The following is a 19,491-nucleotide window of genomic DNA, read 5'->3' as shown; positions in this document are numbered from 1 at the left end:
GTATATGTACGATTTTTTAAATTTCTTGTTTCATCGAACAATTCTTTAATTATTTTTACTTTTCGATCTTAAAGATACCAAAAAGTTAAATACCAGCAAGAAGCCCAAATACTGCTGCTCGCCAAACAGCACATTGAGTGCTGTTATACGCAATGTGTTAGCTAATTTTTTGTCATTCATTGTTCATACGTTCATACGTTTTCCTATCATTCCTAGTTAGTTATCGTTTTCCTAACATTTATGTTAGAAACGATGATTTTGGCAGCGCTGCGGCAGAGGGCAAGCAGAGAAGATATCGAAAAACATCGATTAAACAGATGTTTTGAAAACATCGATGACATTTTCTCCACCTCTAATTCATTGTTCATACGTTCGCTCGTCCGATTTTCTTTTTATAAAAATACAATTAAAATTTCAAACATATACACATAATGTTTATAAATATAATGTAGTGCAACACATATATGTATAGTATAGCTAAATACCAAGTGCAATCCCCCAAAAGATAACTTCAAATGGCGATCTAATTTACGTAAAAAAGAGACAAAAAAGAAACGGCGCGTGTGAAATTTTTTCAAGCGAAGGAGAGAAGTTGGAGCAACAAAAAAAGAAGAGAGAAAAAATACAGCAACAACACACAAAGTAGGCCAACAACACAGCAAGAAAAATCAAGCAAGCGGCAACAACAACAGAAGCAACCAGCGAAAGAAGCAAAAAAAAACCTTGTAATTGTGTCAATAAATGTTTTAAATTATATTTCCTTTGGGAAAAAAGCGAGTGTCTGTGTGTGCTTGGCAGTGTGTGTGCGCGAGACAAGTGAAATTTTCTTTGTTTCCCTGCGGGGGAGGAAAAAAGAGTCAAGAAATGAAGTTGCCTTGAAACAACAAAAAAACGCTGCCCCAAAAAAAAAATGTATATGTATGAGTGAGTGTCTGACTCGTTGTCTGCTTGTGTTTGTATGCGTGCGTATGTGTGTGGCAATGAACGTTGAGCAACAACAATAATTTTATTTATTTGGAATTTTTGATGCGCTGTTTGCTTGCTTTTATCTTTATAAATACACTTGCCAGAAATAAATGAATTGTGAAATAAAAGTCTCAAGTGGTTTTTCAGCAATGAAAATGTTTACCCGAAAAACGATAAGCAACAAAAACAGCGGCTTTAAGGCTGCTGGACAGGTTTCCCACGGCTAAAAAGATAAAAGCAAAGAAACAAATAAGGAGCACCACGACGAAGAAGAGGTAGCAGCAATGCGTGAAACGCGAAAGCAAAGTGAAATTCAAGACAACAACAACAAGCACATAAGCGTAGCGGCTAACAGAAACCGTTATTCAACAATTTCTTGAATAAAACAACAACAAAAAGCATACAAGTGAAAGAAGGCACAAAATACTGGTTTACAGAAAAAAAGATAAAGAAAAAGAAAGAAAGAAAGCAAAGCGAAAAAAGAGAGAAAAAGTTGCTGCACGAGAAATTTTGTACGTGTATCGTCTCCCCATTTCTATCCCTGCATGTGTGAGTTTGTCTAAATTAAAGTGAAAAGCAATGCTGCAAGGAATAACCAAAACCGCAAGTTTACAATAAATATATAACCGTAAACGAGATTAAAAAGGAGAACATAACAAAATATTAAACATCTCAAGGTGAGTAAAAAAAAATAGTTTTTCAATGGTTTTTTCCAAAAAGTGCGTGCTTTAATTAAACTGTTGCTATGTCTCATTGTTCGTGCTGACACAACCAAAAAAAAAAAGCGTTAAAATGAAAGACAGAGAGTGAGTGAGCATGTTGTTTCACTTTTTTGGGAGCATGCGAAACGTCCACAGGTGGCTTATTTACAGTTACATTCTTGATAACAGCTGCTTCGTCATCTCTTCTTCCCTTTCTTTTTACATTCTTCTTGCACAAAGCTCTTTAATACTTCTCACGCTTGACAACGAATTTCGGCATTAAAAAAATCGCCATCTAATTAACGGTTAAACGCTAATGAAAACGATTATGTGAAACTATAAAACTTATTTTCATTTTCATTCATTTAACAATAAAACACAATAATACTGTTAATACAAATTACGGGGCTTGTTTTGTAATCTTAAATAACACAGAATGGTCTGTAGAGAGTTTTACTTAATGATTACTTTGTTTTAAAAAAAGAAAATATAAACAATTAATTATTAAAAGTGGTATATAGTTATAAAACTTTATAGCTTTCAGAGTTCTTGATTTAAATTCAAGCAAAAATAATTAATTGTTTTAACAGATGCATTATGAAAAAGTTAATTGCTTCTTAAATATATTTACATGGCTAACTTGCTTGCCATGGATATGCTTTTATCATTGGGATGTTTAATGACCTTAACATTCTACTGAATTATATTCTGAGCAACTCACATGCTTGGTGCATTCCCAATGCGTAGGTTTGCATAGCTTGATCAAATAGTTGAAATAGCCCAAGTTCAGGGGATTTACTGACCGCTCCAAGTCACGTTTCTCTGTTCAAGTTTGCTATCTGCTTGTAAACCGATACTAGAGTATACATATATGTATCGAAATTTTATTTATTCTCTCTTATAAATAGCAAACAGAACACATAGTAAACTAAACAAATATTAAACCGCCATACGAATTTATGTAAGTAAAGTTGCCTTGAACATGTACTCTGTAAATACTTAATTTATTTCCTTCAAACTTAAAGTTTTTTATGAGACAGTTAACTTTTAAGTCTCTTATCTTAATGCATTTTTTTACCCTTGCTTACCTCTCCGAAACGTGTCATTGAATATTAAAAATAAAATTAATATTTATATTTTTTGTTTACTTGGGTACATAAAAATCTTAACTCGCTTTTCGTATGCTAGCAGATGTTACATAGTTTCCTTTATCATATTACGATGTTATGTTATGGTATTTCCTCATTTTTGAGCTAATCTGTGAAACGAAGTCGGACGAAATCGTTTAACCAAAACTGATAGCAAACCAAAAGCAATAAAAATGTTTGACCGACCATTATTCGATTTGTTGATAAATGGTTTCAAATAGAAATAGAAAACCGAGAAGTGAGCGATTTGAACTGTTTGCTCTGTACAGCTGTGCGCGATTCGTTGAGGTTGATAATTAGTTGTAGTCAATCTGACCGCCCCCTTATTCCCACTCCCCCCTTATCCCCTCGTACTTTACCTATCTACGCCTATTGTACGCTTAAACGGTTTCTGTTTTATGTGCTGTTCTTTTTTTCCCTCGGTGTTGCTGCTTTTTGCTAAAAGCTAAAAGCGTTTAACCGGTTTGTTTCGAAACAAACAGAGAAAACCGAAAACAGAACAAGCCAAGATTATGGTGTGTGAGTGTATGTGTGCAAGTTGGCTCTGATGAATAACGTTAAATTTAAAGAAATATCTGTTGAACCTTTTTGTATCTGGTGTGAAAGTTGAGCGGTTCAGATGGGAATAGTTATGAGCAGATGGCACTTACGCGAAAAGTTCGTAATATGCTATAAAAGAAGAACAATTTAAATGGAGTTAGGGCTTAATTAGAGCTTAAACACGTTTATATATTTTTTGTTATTTAAAAATACAGTTAAGTTAGTATCACGGCATCAATTGATAAATAGTGATTTAAATGCAATTAATGTATTTTTAAATTCACGAAAAAAGAAAACTAAAAAGGCAACTATCTTGGTACTTTTAAACTTATCTCTCTGATAGCCTATCAAGTAATTTCATTATAGCATGAAATTAAAAACTTATGAAGATATTAAATTTCTGTCAACGAGGCTTTTTGGATTATCTTACAATTATTTTTCAATAAATTTGAAGAAAAATGTTATTCTTTCCATAAATAGAACCAAAGTAAGTGAATTTTTGTGTGGATAAAAAAGACCAGCAAGTTTAAAGCGTGTTTTGAATATAAATCAGCTTCAGTCACGCAGCTTTTGTCAATAAAATTTTACCAAGGCTCTGAATGCTTTATGGGTAGCTTCATGGGTTTAACGAAATTTACTGAGATAAGAACTTTATTCGACTTTAAACTCCCATCAATTTGAACTTCGCTCTAAAAACTTTGTGGGGGGCTATGGAAGTGCTCATAAATTCAAGTTGAAACCCTTTCCATTTGCTGCTTCATTTCACCTATCACATGGCTACAACACCCCCTCACAAATGTTTTTCCACACAGTTTGCTTTTTGTGTACTTTTTTTTTAAGCAACTATAAATTTACTTTGTCTGCCCTTTTTGCTAGCTTTTGTTTACTTGGTTTATTTTTAGTGAGCGTATACATACACACACATATCTAACAATTTACCAACTCATTTGCTGACTAGACAAAATTGGAAAATAAATACGAAAACTCACTTAAACTTCCTTGCATTTCGCTGTCATATTCAGATTTCAGCCAGCCAGTTTTATGTTTGCAATGTATGCAATATCGTTTCACAAATAATTGTGTGACTCAACTACAAAGTATTTTTTATTCAATTTTTGGGATCCCGTTTTCGTTTACAACTTGGCCACTTTCATTTGGAGATTCAAATTGCTTGTCAAACTTGTTGTTCTCATTGTGTTCTGTACAATTTGACACCTGTTGAAGTGTGAAATGAATTTTGAAGTTACAAAACTCGGCTTACAAAGTTGAATGAATGAAATATGAAAATAAACAGAATTGTAAGGTAAATGAACCCTTCTATGAAGTATTTAAAATTAAATGAAAATGCTTATTTAATATATTAAACAAATTAATTTATTATATTAGATACATCGTTTTTCCGCTACAACCTTTAAATTATGTATAAATCATAATCAAATTATTAAAACCATGTAAATGTTGAGTTATACATAAAGTCGATTCGTTTTTTATACACTTGCATCGGGTATCAGCAGATTTCAGGGGTTAAGCTTGTTTTTAAATATTTTATTAAGTAAAATTAAGAATGCATGGTTTAAATTTCTACATTCCTAAATGCCCAATAAAATCTTTTAAAGTTTGTTTAATGGTTGACCATTGACTATCCCAAACCGACAATCCATTATTTTCTCACTGAACAAGAGCCATCGCAATGCCTCTGTTATCATATTATTCTTGTTCACAACTAGTTGCTTTTCCCATGCAATTTCATAATTTTCCTGATTAGTTTGTTAAGTAGAAAGCATAACGGAACTGAAGTAACACTAATGACAATAATCAGATCACATGCGAGTGAGCAATGCAAAGCAAATGGAATTTGTGTCACTCGTTTAGCGTGATCTAATTTCATATAATGGCGTTTGTTACCTTATAAATTAAATCGAATAAAATGAGAAAATTGGAACTGTACTAGGTGTGAAATTTAGGTTAATTTATTACGTTTCATTTGAATAAATATGTGCAATCTTTTGGTAATTTATAAACAAATGTGTGTTTCATGGTTATTAAAGTAAACGGGGCAATGTATATGTATTTACTTACAAAATGATCTGGTCCATGAAGACTTAAAACTCTTAACAATACGAGCATGACATTTCATTTGAAATAAAATAAATAAATTGAACAAAATGTTAATATTCCTTTTCTTTATTTCTTCCCTATACATGAGTATTGTTTGTTTAGTATGTATATTAAATATTTGTATTTACTTGCTTAATGTATTTGTTTGGTATATATTTGTCATAAATCCACATTTGTATGTACGTATTCATACTTATACATAAATAAATACAATTTTAAACGGGGGAAAGACTGTTTTAAATACTAAATTACTACATATGTTACTGATAAACTTTACCTTTTGTATATCTTACCTATAATCAAAAACTATTTATGATTACAATTTAATTTAATGTTTTTATTTTTAGTAATTATCTAAATTTCTTAATAACCTGCATGTATGAACATATGTATAATAATTTTTCCTTAGTTATATACATTTAAATTTCTGTCGCTTAACTCTTTTTTTCTTCCGCCAAACTGTCGTTAATTATTTTTACTTTCGACTCAATATCTTCATTTACTTCTCTTATCTTTCTGGCTCTTCCTCTTCCTCTTTAACTTATTTCACAAACTCATAATTTCGTGCAATTAAATCATTGTATGACAAATTGACTTTAAAAAGCAATGAAAAAGTGCCAGCAACAATAAAACAATTACACTGACTATGAAAAAAAAGGAAACATACATACAACAACAAAACAAAACGAAACTTGCGGCAATGAAAACGCAACAACAACAGCAAATAAAATGCTAATAAATTGAAATGAAATTAACAAAAACAACAAGGGAAGCACGACAACTGCTGATTGTTGTTGTTCATTGAGAAGGAGAGAGCGCGAAAAAACGTGTGCACATTAGAAGGAGAGGGAGGAGTGCGGTGAGAAAGAGAGGGCGGCAGTCGTTGACATTGTTGTTATCTTAAATTGTCCCGCTTACTTGTTGTTGTTGTTTCCTTAGCTTCTGTTTATTTGATTTTGTCATCATCTTAATGCAAACAACGAGTGAGCGAAAGAGATAGCCTCACGTCGTCGGCGTCGCTCCGTCCTTGTCTAGCCCCGTATTTTATGTGTATTACAACATTTTTTGCGGCGGCGACATAAATTCTACAGATACTGATACAAGCGCACTTTGAGATACAGATACAAAAAGAGTACGCAAACAGATACAGAAACAACAACGATTCACAAATTTATGTGTTCGTTGTTGGCCCCCAAAGGCGTACAACAACAACAAATATATCGAAGAGAAAATATCTCAATGATCATGAGTTCTGTCATCATTATCATAATTATATGGATGATCATCTGCTCATCTGCTCAAATTTTGGCACTCGTTCTCATTCTCTTTCAGCTTACACAAAAGTAGCCTTAACTTTTCATCTTCATATGCAAATACGTTTCAAACAAAATAACTCTTAAAAAACCTTTGTCTATCTTTAGAGCTATTCGATTTCTTAGTTAATGGTATCGAGCGTGCACTGTGTTATTCATTATTAAGACTAAACGATCTGGTTCAGGTTTTTATTGTTATTTAATTGGCAAGCTTTGAATATAAATGTTAAGAAAATCATATTTAATTTATGGTTTTTATGCAATTAAATTATTCCGTTTTCTTTATGTGTTGTTAATTGTTTTTTTTTTTTAATTTAAGATTTTATTTAGTCTATTTTTTTCTTTGGATTTTATTTTTGGTAAATTAGTTGCTTAAACTTAAATTGTAAAGTCTTTCTTACATTAATTAAGTTTAATATTAATATCGCTTTTTTCGGCAGTCCTAAACTTTCTTTAAATTAATCATTTGCACTTATTATTTTCCTGGTAAAAAATTCAAAATTTAAATATCATCATTTTAAATTGCAATAGAAAATAGATTAAAATATTCACAAATAAATTTAAAAAAACGGTAAAAGAGCAGCTAATACTAACAATCTGGATAGACTATTAGAAGTTGTTAGCTTATCAAACTTAAGCTTTTATGTACATTCCTGATAAGAATGTGGTTCAAAGTTTCCAAGTCTCTTGTCAACATCAAACTTGACTTTTTGTACAACACGATTGAAAATATAGTTCCCAACTTTGCAAAATCGCATTAACTTTAAGACTACTAAACAAAAACTACAAACTTACTTTCAATAACATTTGGAACAGATTTTGTATGTTTGCCACCCCACAGTTACGCCTCAGTACAAAGTTTCAATTAAGTTGGCGGCGTGCAAAACCAAATAATATAAATACATACCGATGTGTGTATAATAAACTGAAAAAATGAATAAATTCGGAGAGAACGTTAGCCCGTGGCCACAGTTTGTAGATTGTAGAGGTCAAGGCTATAATGTTTTCTAAATGTATGTACATATGTATGGGCGGGCTGCTTGTGAGGGTCCGATACGAATAAGCGACGGAAAAAGTGCAAATAAATTTGTGACGCATTTTTATTTTGTTATTGCAAATGATATAAATACACCGATCGGCAATGCACACAGTTGAACAAAAGCACAGACACATGTGTGCACCACTCAAACGAAATGAAAAACGCGAAATGTGAACGAGAAAAAGAGAAGGCGACGTAAGAGCACAACGAACTTTTGCGAAATGTGAAATTATAAAACAAAGCGCGCGGCGTAGGCAACAACAATAACAAGCATTAAAACAACTACAGCTGCAGCCAAAACCAATACCAATACCAATACCCAACGGCCAACAGGCTCAACAAATGCCAAATTAAAATGCTAAAAAAAAGGCGCTAAAAAACAAAACAAGCCGCAATGTTTGCTATTGTGTTGACTTGTTTTTGGGCACTGTCTCTTTCCAACACTCCAAACCCGAATTGTTGTTGCCATTTTTGTTTGTTTTAAGCCAAGGCCAAGCTGAGGGAATTTTTCACTGCCTCTTCGTTTTTTGTATCTGTTTATTTTTAAACACAACCGTCGCTGGCAACTGAAAAAAAAATAAAATTTTGAATTGCAAATGCTCGAAACAAAAGCCAAGGAAAATAATCAACAGAAAGAAAAATGATAAGGGAAAACGCGAATAAAATGTTTGCTTAAACACGAAGGAGAAAGCTTGTTTGTTGATTAGGATAGATTGTGGCTTTTTTAATGAGCTACCAAGTTCATTCACTTGAGGAAATCGAAAGGAACTTTAAGTCAAAGTAATTCAGCAATAACGTAGAACGAAAAACACAAATAGAATAAAAAAAACGTTATAGCTAAGATACACTCAGGTGTTTTTCAAAGCGTAAATATGCACATATTTATGTTGTTTTGAATATAGCACAGAACCATGCACTAAAAATACAAATAATCCATTTAATATAAACTTGAAAATTAATTTTCAAAAAGTTCTTTAATTATTTATGTTGATAGTAATTAATTACTAAATAAAAGGGTTATATATATAAACACTGTGTGGAAACATTTAAATTATTAATCTTCCAACTATTAAATTTTTAATTTAGAAGTTTAGCTTTTAGGAGAGCTTAATTTTCTATTAAAGCTGAAATTTAAGTTAAGTCGTTAAGTATTGTTTATGTGCTAAAGATCAATAGAGCAGTCATTAATAAAGCCTTAAACTGATTTAAATTACCTCAAAAAAAGGTAAAAGACAATAGAGAATTCTATGCAGCATTTAGAATCGTTTAAAACGTTATGCCATTCGTCTATTTTTAGCTGTAGTTTATGCTGCTTTAAACAAATTATCAGGTCTGTCCAACTCGAATAGATATAGATGTACACACAAAAATTTAAATATTCACTACATGCATATATAAAATGACAATTAACAATGTCGAACACGCCCACAACACAACAACAGAAACGATTTTCGTTAAATAAGTTTTGACGGGCACCGTCAGCTATTTGTGCGCAAATCAAAAAAGATTTCGTGTTTTGTCTCTTTTAACTACTTGTTTTCTTTTATTTTTAGTATTTGTTTTTGTTTATAACAGATGAGATTGCTGCGGCCTTTCGCCCTAAGCTGTGTGTTTTCGCTTATACTCGCTAATGTTTTTATCTCTGTCATAATTTTGTTTTTAAAAATGATTATTCTACCCATTATCTGTCTATTTGTTTAAGTACTTGTTAATCAGGCAACACGTGAGTGTGTTGTTAGTTTGGGGTCGGTCAGTCCGTTAGTAATGCCCCAGAATTGATAACACTAGAAGTGCTACAAACATTTTGTGTGAGTCTTATAGAGGAATTTAAATACATATATTAAAAATAAACTTCATTTAATTATTTGAAAAATATATTATATTAGTGGGTTTTTTAAGTTTTAAAATACACGTAACCTTTTAGTACCAAAACTATGTTGATAACTATAAAACTGGACTTCAAGGACTATACAAATTTGTCCCTTGTTAAAACCTTAAAATATCATTATAGATTTCAAATTGTTTGTTGGAATCCCGAAAAACACAAAGCTTTGTTTGTTGTACAACATTCTTGAGTTAATCCAAAATTTGTGTCCAATTGCTCTTAGTTTCGCCATAAATGAATCATTTTGGGGCATTTTGTGCTGTGCTCGGTTCATTGGAAAGTCAGTTTATTTTCGTGCACGTTCTTTAGAAAGTCGTTGAACTGTTTGCATTTCCCTCTCGCCCACTCTCTCTTCCCCTTCTTGTTCTCCCCTTCTCCCACAAATTATATTGTAAACGGCAAAGATAATTTTTAAGTTTATTCGTTTTTAGCAATTTCATCATCGTACTGTGAATTTTGTTCATATTAGAATGAGTGCCTGTCGACTTCAACTTTTATGGCTACAATAAATACTGGGGAAAATGACAACAGAAACCCAAAAAGATTAAACCCTGACTTTGGCATATTTCCTGAAATATTTTATTTATTTATTTAAATCTTCTTTTGTTGTTCCCGTAAATAGAATGAGATTCATGAACATTCAATAATGTGAAATGCTATATATGCAAATACAAATTTGGGACAAGTTTTGAGATACGTTCACACAGGAAGTCATAACTTTAAGTACAATCTAAATAATTTGATTATTTATTGGGATTTCAGCAAAAATCACCATTTAATTGTTAATTCAAACAAATTGGTTTTATATATGTTTCTCTTTTCAATCTAATTGCATATGCTTTTAAATAAAATTGATTTCTATTTAAGTTATACTGCTGTATTTTTTTGTTATTATATTTGTGATTATTAGACTCTTTATTAATTAAATGCGTATTTATTTTTTCAGGCAACCACCATGGAACCCAACAGACATCACGAATATCAGACACATCATCAGCCGCATCCGTCGATGCAGCACCACCCAACGCATTCGCATCCGCATCACCAGCAACCGCACCACCAGCAGCCGCACCACCCGCAGCAACCGATCCACCACCATCACCCGCCGCCACCGCCTCCTCAGCAGCAACAGCAGCAGCAGCAACAACAACAACCACCACCACCGCAGCAGATCCACCAGCAGCAGCATCCGCAGCATCACTACCAGCAGCAGCTGCATCACCATCCGACGAGCTCCACATCGGTGGGTAGTTCCTCCTCCGGCAGCTATGGCAATCACCACCCCCAGCATCACCCAACCTCGTTGGCCGAGGATCCTGGGCGATCCCGGACAGCGATGTATATGAGCAGGAGCAGCCAACCCGGCTTGCCACCACCCCATCCCCATCCTCCGGCCCAGGGAACGGGGGCCACTGGTCCCAGCGGAGGTGATCCCCACATGCAATACTACACCTCGAACCAAAGTTTGACGGTGAAGAAAATGCCCGAACCGCATCCCAGTTGGAGCTACAAAAGCCAAGCTGTACCTGCTCCAGCTCCGGCGCCTGGATTGCGACAGCATGGCAATCCCGGTCTTTATGCAACGGGCAGCACAGCCTACTGGCCGCCACCCGATGAGCAGCTGCATCACCAGCAGCAGCCATCCCGATATTCCTATGGGAAACCAGGAGGCCAAGTCACGGGCTCGAGATCTATTCAAGGACCACCCCTGCCAAACAGCCAGCGTTACTACAGCGAGGACATCAAGTACTCCACGGTACCGGCCGCATCCAAGGTGCTAACCTACGCACCGCCAGCCAGCAGCTCCGCGCAGCCACAGCCACCGCCACCCACCGCCAGTTCGTCATCCAACTCGTCATCCGTCCGCCACTATGAGCTCGAACATGTGGTTAATCCTAGTAATCCCAGCAACGAGCACCAGCAACCGAGTCCGAATTATGGTCGGAAGTGCCCGCCGCACTATGAAACTCCGCCGGAGCAGAGGAGTGCCGGGGCCACGCCCTCTTCGACGGGCACGCCCACATCGTCATCATCATTATCATCATCATCATCATCACACCACCAGAGCCTGTACATACCGATGCCGACATTTAGTACGGAAAAGTTTCAAACTACCGTGCATAATGCGATCGAGAAGTACGTGAGGGAAACGCCGGGACCCAGTTTGGAATATCCCCGCGGTGGAGGCGGATCAGCAGTGGGAGCAGGCAGTGGAGCTGCCTATGGCCGCACTGGCTACTACCAACAGCAGCCGGTGAAGAGTTCCAAGAGTTCTGCGCCACCTGCTCCACCAACTGCCACCGCTAGTTATGTGAAAATGGAACCAGAGCATGCGCTTACCGGAAGTTTGCCGCAACCCACGCGATCCTCGCTCTATCACAATCCCTACAATGTGGAGAGCAGAGAAAGGGATTCCTCGCCAGCAATGGCCACGGTGCCGGCGCCACATGGTTATCCAACGAAATATGGAAAGCTGATACAGCAACAGCATGCTGGCGGCGTGGGAAGTGGTAGCTCTGTGCCGTATTCAAGTTACTATCACCAGGGAACACCTTCGCCGGCAGCGGGGGCGGTGGCCTCGCCCACGCCGGCACCAGCACCACCGCCTGCCGGAGCGCCAGGAACGAATCTGGGTCCCGGTATACCTTCTCCACACAGCAGCCAGTCTGCTCCTCCGCCACTCAACAGTCAGCAGCCCGCCTCATCCTCATCCTCAGCCTCTAGCAATGCCAACTACTCCACGCTGCAGGTTTATCCGCACGGACCAGATATCTGCTACCAGCCCGGTGGACAATCCCTGCCGCCAAACCAAACCCAGAGTCATCAAAATCCGGCCAAGAAAGCACCAGCTGTTACTAAACCGAACTATCGGGCCTTAATCAACGATATGTTGAAGAGGAATACGGCCAGTGAGCAGGAACTGAATCTGCAGATCATCAAGAAGACTCTCAATATGGAACCGCCTGCCAGAAATCATCCTGCACCCAGTCGAGTCATCCAACAGGGTGCCACTCCACCCGCTCCCCTTGCCGTTTCAACTGCTCCACATCCGCCGCCACCGCCAGCGATTCACTCGCCATTGGATTTATCCATGCGTACGGTCAAGCAGACAGCGGATTCCACGGAGTACAAGTACCAGAGGCCCAGCACGGACTACAAGCTGCCGCAGGCGGGTTTGGGCGGAGGCTTGGGATTGCCTAGGTTCGACATCACGCCCAACTTTACGGCGGCCACCAGGAGCGGAGCAGCCACGAGTCCGGCGCCAACAGCTGTGATACGACAGGCGCCGGCCATTTCGGTTGCCCCACTCCCAACCACGGTCCAAGTTCCTCCGGCGGCGGCTGCCCCGACGTTGGTGATCAAAACCCTGCAACAGATGCGTCCCAGTGTGCTGGAAACGAATCCGTTTGCCAAGCGGCAGCAGCAACTGCCGCCAGAGACGAGTATTGTCCAGGTGAACAAGCCACCGGTGGAACTGATGCCCACGCCGTCGCCCAGTCCCCACAACAGCAGTAATCCCAACTATTTGGGCAGAAAGCGGCACCTGCAGGAGTACAATCAAGCCGCTGCCAAGCAGGCAAGATTGGATGCGGAATCCAATCAATCAGGATCTCTAGTCGCAGGAGCACCCCTAATTGCCGCTCCTACATCAGTGGTTGTAGTGGCTCCAGTGCCCGTAATCGCTGTCAATGAGCAGGCGCTGGCCGCCAAGCGGGAAAGGGAATCGCAACCCATGGGCCTGCCAGAATCATCCACTTCCGCCAGTCCCATAGCCAAGGTGGAGCCGCGCATTCGGACCAAAGCAGAGCTTAAGGGTTTCACATTTACACCACCTGTGCAGGTGACCTCCACCACCACCAATGCGCCAAGTACAATTTCGCCACCCAGGACACCGCCTAACCAGATTACCAATCACATACAAATCAAGTTGGAGCCAGCGCCACCGAAAGCGGCCGATTTGGGTCTAGAAGATGAAGTGAGCTTGGGCAACCTGATGGACTGGGGCAGTACGTGCAATAATCTTGTCGAGCAATTACTTAGCAAGGTTGTGGTGTTGCCACCCTCTTTGCCAACCGCCTCCACTACTACTACTACTACTACTATTAAACTGGAGCTGAGTGAAGATGATCTGCCAGTGGCTCGCATTCTCAAGAGGCAACCGTTGGCAGTCGTTACGCCAGGAGGTGGAGATGCCGAATCGGCCACCACCCAATTGACCACAACCACCAACGGCATCTCGTCGTCTTTGGGCAATGGCAGTGGCCAAAAGAAACTGAGCAAAATGGAGAGGGAGAAGAAGCGTCTGCAGCAGGAGCAACGAATCGCCGCCCGTTTGGCGCCCAAACAGGGACAAACTAGCTCATCGGAGAGCGATACCACGGAGCTCCATAAGCGTAATACCGAAAGGCAAAAGAAGCCACTTATGCGGAAGGGAAGAACCAGGCCAAGATCCCCGGAAGCAGCGAGCATTCAGCAGAGCAGCGATGAGGAGCAGGAGAAGGGGAATCAGCGTCTTAGCCGCAGTCAAACCTCCAGTGAGGAGAGTAAAACGAAAGCCACCACAACCAAAAAGGATGCTAAAAAGGAGGTTAAGACTCCCACTAACAACAAGGCCAACAATAGCACCTCACCAAGCAAAACCAACAAGAAACAATTTGATGCTTCCAGCCAAAACAAATCCAAAGTTGAGGAGAATCTAAAGCAAGAAAGCCACGAGAGCAGCTCCTCCGAAAGTCACGAAGAAGACGACGACGAAGAGGAAGAGGAGCAGGAGGAGGAGGAGGAAGAGGAGGAGGAAGAAGAAGAACCCGAAGAGGATGACGAAGAGGAGCAGGAGCAGAAGCACGAAAAGCAGGACAAACAGAAGCGTGTAGGCAGACGTCCAGGTAGCACCCTAAAAAAACGCATTGCCCACAAGCTGAACACCATGACCCGCTCCAAACATCGCAAGGAACTCGAACTGCAGTTGGCCAATAGTAAGGTGCTACGCAATGACAAGATCATTCGCAATTCCACCACCAAAATCAAGAGGAAGTACGTCCGCAAAGTGGTGGACAGCAAAAAGGAGATGATGGTCACGCGTTTGCGAAACAAACGTGGCTTAAACTCGGACTTGGGACCACTGAATGGTAGAAACTGCAAACTGAAGGGCAACAAAGTGGGCCAAAGTCCGGGAAAACCAGCAAAGACTTCGCCCCAGCAGCAATTGTACCTCGAGGAGTATCGCTATAAGTTGGCCTTGAAAATCCCCCACCGTCTGATCTCGATCAATAAGCTCAATAAAGTGGCCGCCTCATTGCCGGACTTGGAGCGGCGTGATCTCGGCCAGGAGTTGGCCTGTTTCAAGCGAAACAGACCCAAGACCAAGGCAGCCAGTAAGCAGGATTCCACACCGAAATCCATAATCGATGTACTCCACTTGAGGGTAACCAATGGCAGTGCCCACCCGAGTGCTCAAAGGAAGATCTCCGTATCGGCTCCCGCTTCCACCAACCTGCAGATCCACAGTGAAACGTCGCAAACCTCCGCCTCGACTTCACTGTACGAGCAACCGCAGCAGCAGGAATCCACTGAAAACCAATCGCTCGATGATCTCAGCAAGCGGCACTTTAGCATCTTCGATACCAAAGTGTTGCAGAGCAAAACCCGTACGGAAACCAAATTGCAGAAGCACCGTGAGATCATCCGTGAGATATTCGTTGGTCCGGAGCGTCCGGCTTCGGCTCCGCCGGAATGCGCCCAAGAGGCAGAGGCTGGCGATGCCATCAGTTACCAGAAGTACGAGGAGTTCCTGCAGCAAATGAACAGCATTGTCAGTGCCAATGGCAACAAGCTGGCCAGAAGATCTCTGATGGAGGACAAGTCCGTGGCAGTGCCTCAGTGTCCGCACAAGAGGAAGTACCTTCGTCGTAAAGGCAGTTCGGGCTTTGATTATATACGCAAGAAAAAGAGACCAACTCCAACTCAGAATCAGAATCAGCATCAGAACACGAATCACAGCCAAAATCATAATCAAAGTCAATCGAATGCCAGTCAATTGACACAACATCTATTGGATCACAATCAGAGTGCGGCGGATGAGCGATTGGATGATACGGACAGCACCATAGCTGGTAGCTCTCACCTACCTGCGAAAGTCAAAACGGAGATGGATGTTTGCCGGGAGATCCAGAAGTGGGTGCTCAACAAGGGAGTGGGTCAGAGTACCATGCACAAGGCTGCTCGTCAGGGATTGATCGATGTGGTGGTCTACTGCTTGGATCATCTGAATATGAATCCGGATCAGAAGGACAATGCCGGCTATACGCCCCTCCATGAGGCCTGCACTCAGGGATGGTTGGAGATTGCCAGGATTTTGCTGCAATTCGGAGCCAATCACTCGGAGGCTGCCCAATCCGGAATCCGGCCCTTGCATGGTGCCATCGAAAACGATCACGAGGAGGTGGTGCGTCTGTTGCTCTCCTATGGCGCCGATCCGTTGCTGGCAACGTACTCAGGTTGGCTTTGGATACACATGCGTTTTTTTTATCAGCAGTTCTTACCATTTGCATTTCATTTCTAGGTCAAACCCCGCTAATGTTAGCTTCAAGCGAGTTGATGCGTGGCATTCTGAGCGCTCATCTCATCGATGCACAAAGTGCCGCCGCTGACATCAAGCCAATGCGGTTCCATGGGCCTTGGGAGATATTTGGTGAGTGGAAAAAATAAACATCTGACTGAAATCTTAATAATTCTTAAGGCTTCTTCAAATTGCAACTGCAATAATAAAATTGATTTATTTGTACCCATTTCTAGTTTAATTATTTAATAACTTAAGCTCTTTCTGGTTCGAATAAAATTACATAAAAACAATATTTATTTTTGATTATCAAATACTTAATCATTTTTGCTAAAGTTAAAGTAGTTTTCTAAAGTAAACGTTAAGTAACGAGTTAAACCATCAAAACATATTTTTAAATTAAAAGCTCAGAAAATATAAATCAAATGAATAATAATTTAATTTTTAAAACATCTATTGTTGAGAGTTTTCAAGGAAAAATCAATATTTAATTCGTAGAGTTTCAGAAATAATTACCATTCATGCTAATTTTAATCCCTTACTCATCCATAAATTAATATCTTACAGATGCTAAGGAGTATGGTTATGATATATTCAGTAATGTACCGAATACATCTTGTGATATGAGCAGAGCTCTACGTAGAGAAAGGAAGGAGGCCAAGCAGCAGAGGATGAGCAGCGGCAACAGGAACAGCAACAGCAACAGCACCATGATTCCAAATTCCAACGGTAATGGCTTGTTGTTGGCAACCAAGAAGGAGGAGCAGGAGCCCGAGGATTTGGAGCAAGAGCGGGTGAAAGTGATCAAGCAGAACGGGGAGACGAGTGCAACGAAGACTGGACCAACAACTACGACAACAACGGCAACAACGATGGTCAAATTGGAACCAGGAACCGATGAGGATAGCAATAACAATAAGAACAACGACGAGCTAAATGCAAATGTTGAAAATAATTTAGTAACAAGCGTTGTGAATGTCAAGAATGAAGTGAAAAAGGAAATGGATGCTGAATTAGAAGCGGAAACGGAAGCTGAAGCAGAAGCGAATAGGAATAGTAGGAGTAGGAGTAGGCTAGACGACGATCAGACGGACATCGAGACAATGGATAGTGAATTGAATGGTGATATTTTTGAATTTGAAGAGGCCGATGTGCCCTTGCCACCACTGTACTTGCTCAAAGACGAGGGCAGTGATAAATGGGTACTACTCAACGACTTGTGCAATTTACTTAAAGTTAAATCAAAGGATACGCTGCTCAACAAGGTAAGTTGATGATGCTCTAGATGAAATAATATTAGCAATTAAACAATTAAAAGTGTTCAATATTTACAAAATTTTGTACATCAAGAGTAAGTCATAAATTTACTTCTTTAGTAAATGGAATATAAAAGTGATAAATGCTTAAAATCAGAAACCTCAATTTTGTAAGACCATAAAAGCAAAATGAAAGATAATTCTCAACAACATTTTAAAGTAAAAAAAAAAAAACACTAAAATAATTATATCCCTGGTCATTTTTATTAATCAGTTAAAAGATTACAAATTACAATATAAAAATTAGATGCTATAGTCAATGCTATAATTATTTTTCTTACTTATTATTTTATTTTTTAAAGCAAAATTTAATAAAATATTTTTCTCTTTGCCCAGCTCTGTCCGAACAACAGCAACGCATTGGCCAGCAGTCAGAAGCACCTGCTCCGGGAGTTCAAAATCGACGATTTCCTGGAGAAGGCCACCTGCCTGCAGCTGTTGTGCGCGGGTGAAAAGCTGAACATGTTCAGCTCCTCGAAGGTTGTACTTATCAAATACAACGACAGTGTGCGGAACTTGTTGGGCGTCAAGACCATTTTAATGAAATTTTAACCGAGATATACATAGCGATAGGACGAGGCATGATCCAGAATGAAATAACTTAGAAAATGATGAACAGATGAACCTAGCACTAACTGAAATTAAGGTGTAAAGTGCAAACAAATATTGAAAAACTATTAGTACGAATATAATAATAGATTTATATATTATATACATATGTATATTTTAGCTAGTAGCTAGTTTTTACTCACACGTCTTTGTCTTTGGAAGATAAAGTCTTTTTTAAAGGAAATTAAATTAGAGCTAATGCAAAGTGATACAAAGGTGCTATACACACTCAAAACGAAGAAAAACGAAAACGGAAACGGAAAAAGAATGGAAATTTTAAAGTGAGAATATTGTGAAAATCTGGAATCTTTAGAGATTGGCTGCAATAATGCAATTCAAATGTAGAACAAACGGAAGCGAGGCAATGAGAGTAATGGAAACGAACAGAAAATGTATGCCAGCCAAGCAGCTAATAAATTGATATATACTTACAGATATATCTAGGGATAAAGTGTAATCTATGGTTTTTAAAAAATGCAAAACAAATTAGCTAAAGTATAAACTATATAATAATTATTGTAATAATATTAAAGCAGCAACAAAGGCGTATTTATGTATTATGTATTTTTAAATGAAATTATTAACATAATATATAAAATATATGTATACACAATATGATCCAACTATAATGTAAATCAATTTTCAGATAGGTTTGTAATTTTCTATGTAATGTACGTGTGTAAGTTTTGTGCAACTATAAAAGGAAACCACAAAAAAAAACAAAAGAAATTTAACAAAAAACTAATAATGAAAAACAAAATAAATGCAAAGTGAAATTTTGGCAATTTAAAAGTGGCTTTTTAACTACAAAATGGGGGAATAAAGTAATGTTACAATTTTGCAGCGCTTTTTTAACTTTATTACTAAATCTAATTTTGTCAAGATAAGCCCTTATACTTCAAAAGATTTTTCATTGTTTTCTTATGGTTTTCATAATTGTATATCACTATAAATATGAAAAGTTAATTATTTGTGTGTTTAATGGATGAAATCAAAATAACTGGGGATTGTGTAAGCGCAGAAACTTAAATAATAATAGAAATAATTTTTACTTTTGCTTAAATATAAAAAAAAAGATTTCACAGAACGGATGTCAGCAAGATGTTGAGCAGGATGAGAATCCAAGTAAAAGTTCCAAAAAAAATCACCTAGATTGGATTGTTTTTATGATTCTCTTTACCGTTTTTTTAACAAATTGTGTAAGGGGCGGAATTTATAATATAATAGTACTTGAAATCATTGACTAGAATCCAAAATTGTTAAAAACCGCAAAAAATTCAAATTCATTAGTTATCGA

General features: G+C 38.4%; 1 protein-coding gene and 1 long non-coding RNA gene across 3 annotated transcripts; both read left to right on the top strand.

Annotated features, from left to right (window-relative positions):
• The first annotated feature begins 231 nt into the window (after positions 1–231).
• Positions 232–1,187, top strand: LOC121467068. 2 transcript variants are annotated; one of them, XR_005977181.1, is made up of 2 exons: positions 232–642; positions 1,114–1,187. It is a non-coding gene; the product is annotated as an uncharacterized LOC121467068 (long non-coding RNA). The 2 variants fall into 2 exon arrangements; XR_005977182.1 differs by having other exon boundaries at positions 232–725.
• A 154-nt stretch (positions 1,188–1,341) lies between these two features.
• LOC108135596 (nascent polypeptide-associated complex subunit alpha, muscle-specific form) lies at positions 1,342–18,933 on the top strand. Its single transcript, XM_017256407.2, has 5 exons — positions 1,342–1,643; positions 10,657–16,207; positions 16,273–16,401; positions 16,837–17,534; positions 17,922–18,933. Exons 2-5 carry the CDS (start codon positions 10,666–10,668, stop codon positions 18,135–18,137), a joined length of 6,585 nt encoding a protein of 2,194 aa, XP_017111896.1. The 5' UTR covers positions 1,342–1,643; positions 10,657–10,665; the 3' UTR covers positions 18,138–18,933.
• The last annotated feature ends 558 nt before the right edge of the window (positions 18,934–19,491 follow it).

This window comes from Drosophila elegans, unplaced genomic scaffold (genome assembly GCF_018152505.1).
Source record: "Drosophila elegans isolate 14027-0461.03 unplaced genomic scaffold, ASM1815250v1 contig_208, whole genome shotgun sequence".
NCBI classification, from domain to species: Eukaryota; Metazoa; Arthropoda; class Insecta; order Diptera; family Drosophilidae; genus Drosophila; species Drosophila elegans.
This window is presented reverse-complemented; position numbering and strand designations above follow the sequence as displayed.

Coding starts and splice junctions, on each gene's coding strand:
- LOC108135596 (XM_017256407.2), top strand. CDS start 10,666: ATGGAACCCAACAGACATCACGAATATCAGACACATCATCAGCCGCAT. Junction 16,208..16,272: donor GTTGCTGGCAACGTACTCAG/GTTGGCTTTGGA, acceptor TTTCATTTCTAG/GTCAAACCCCGCTAATGTTA. Junction 17,535..17,921: donor AGGATACGCTGCTCAACAAG/GTAAGTTGATGA, acceptor CTCTTTGCCCAG/CTCTGTCCGAACAACAGCAA.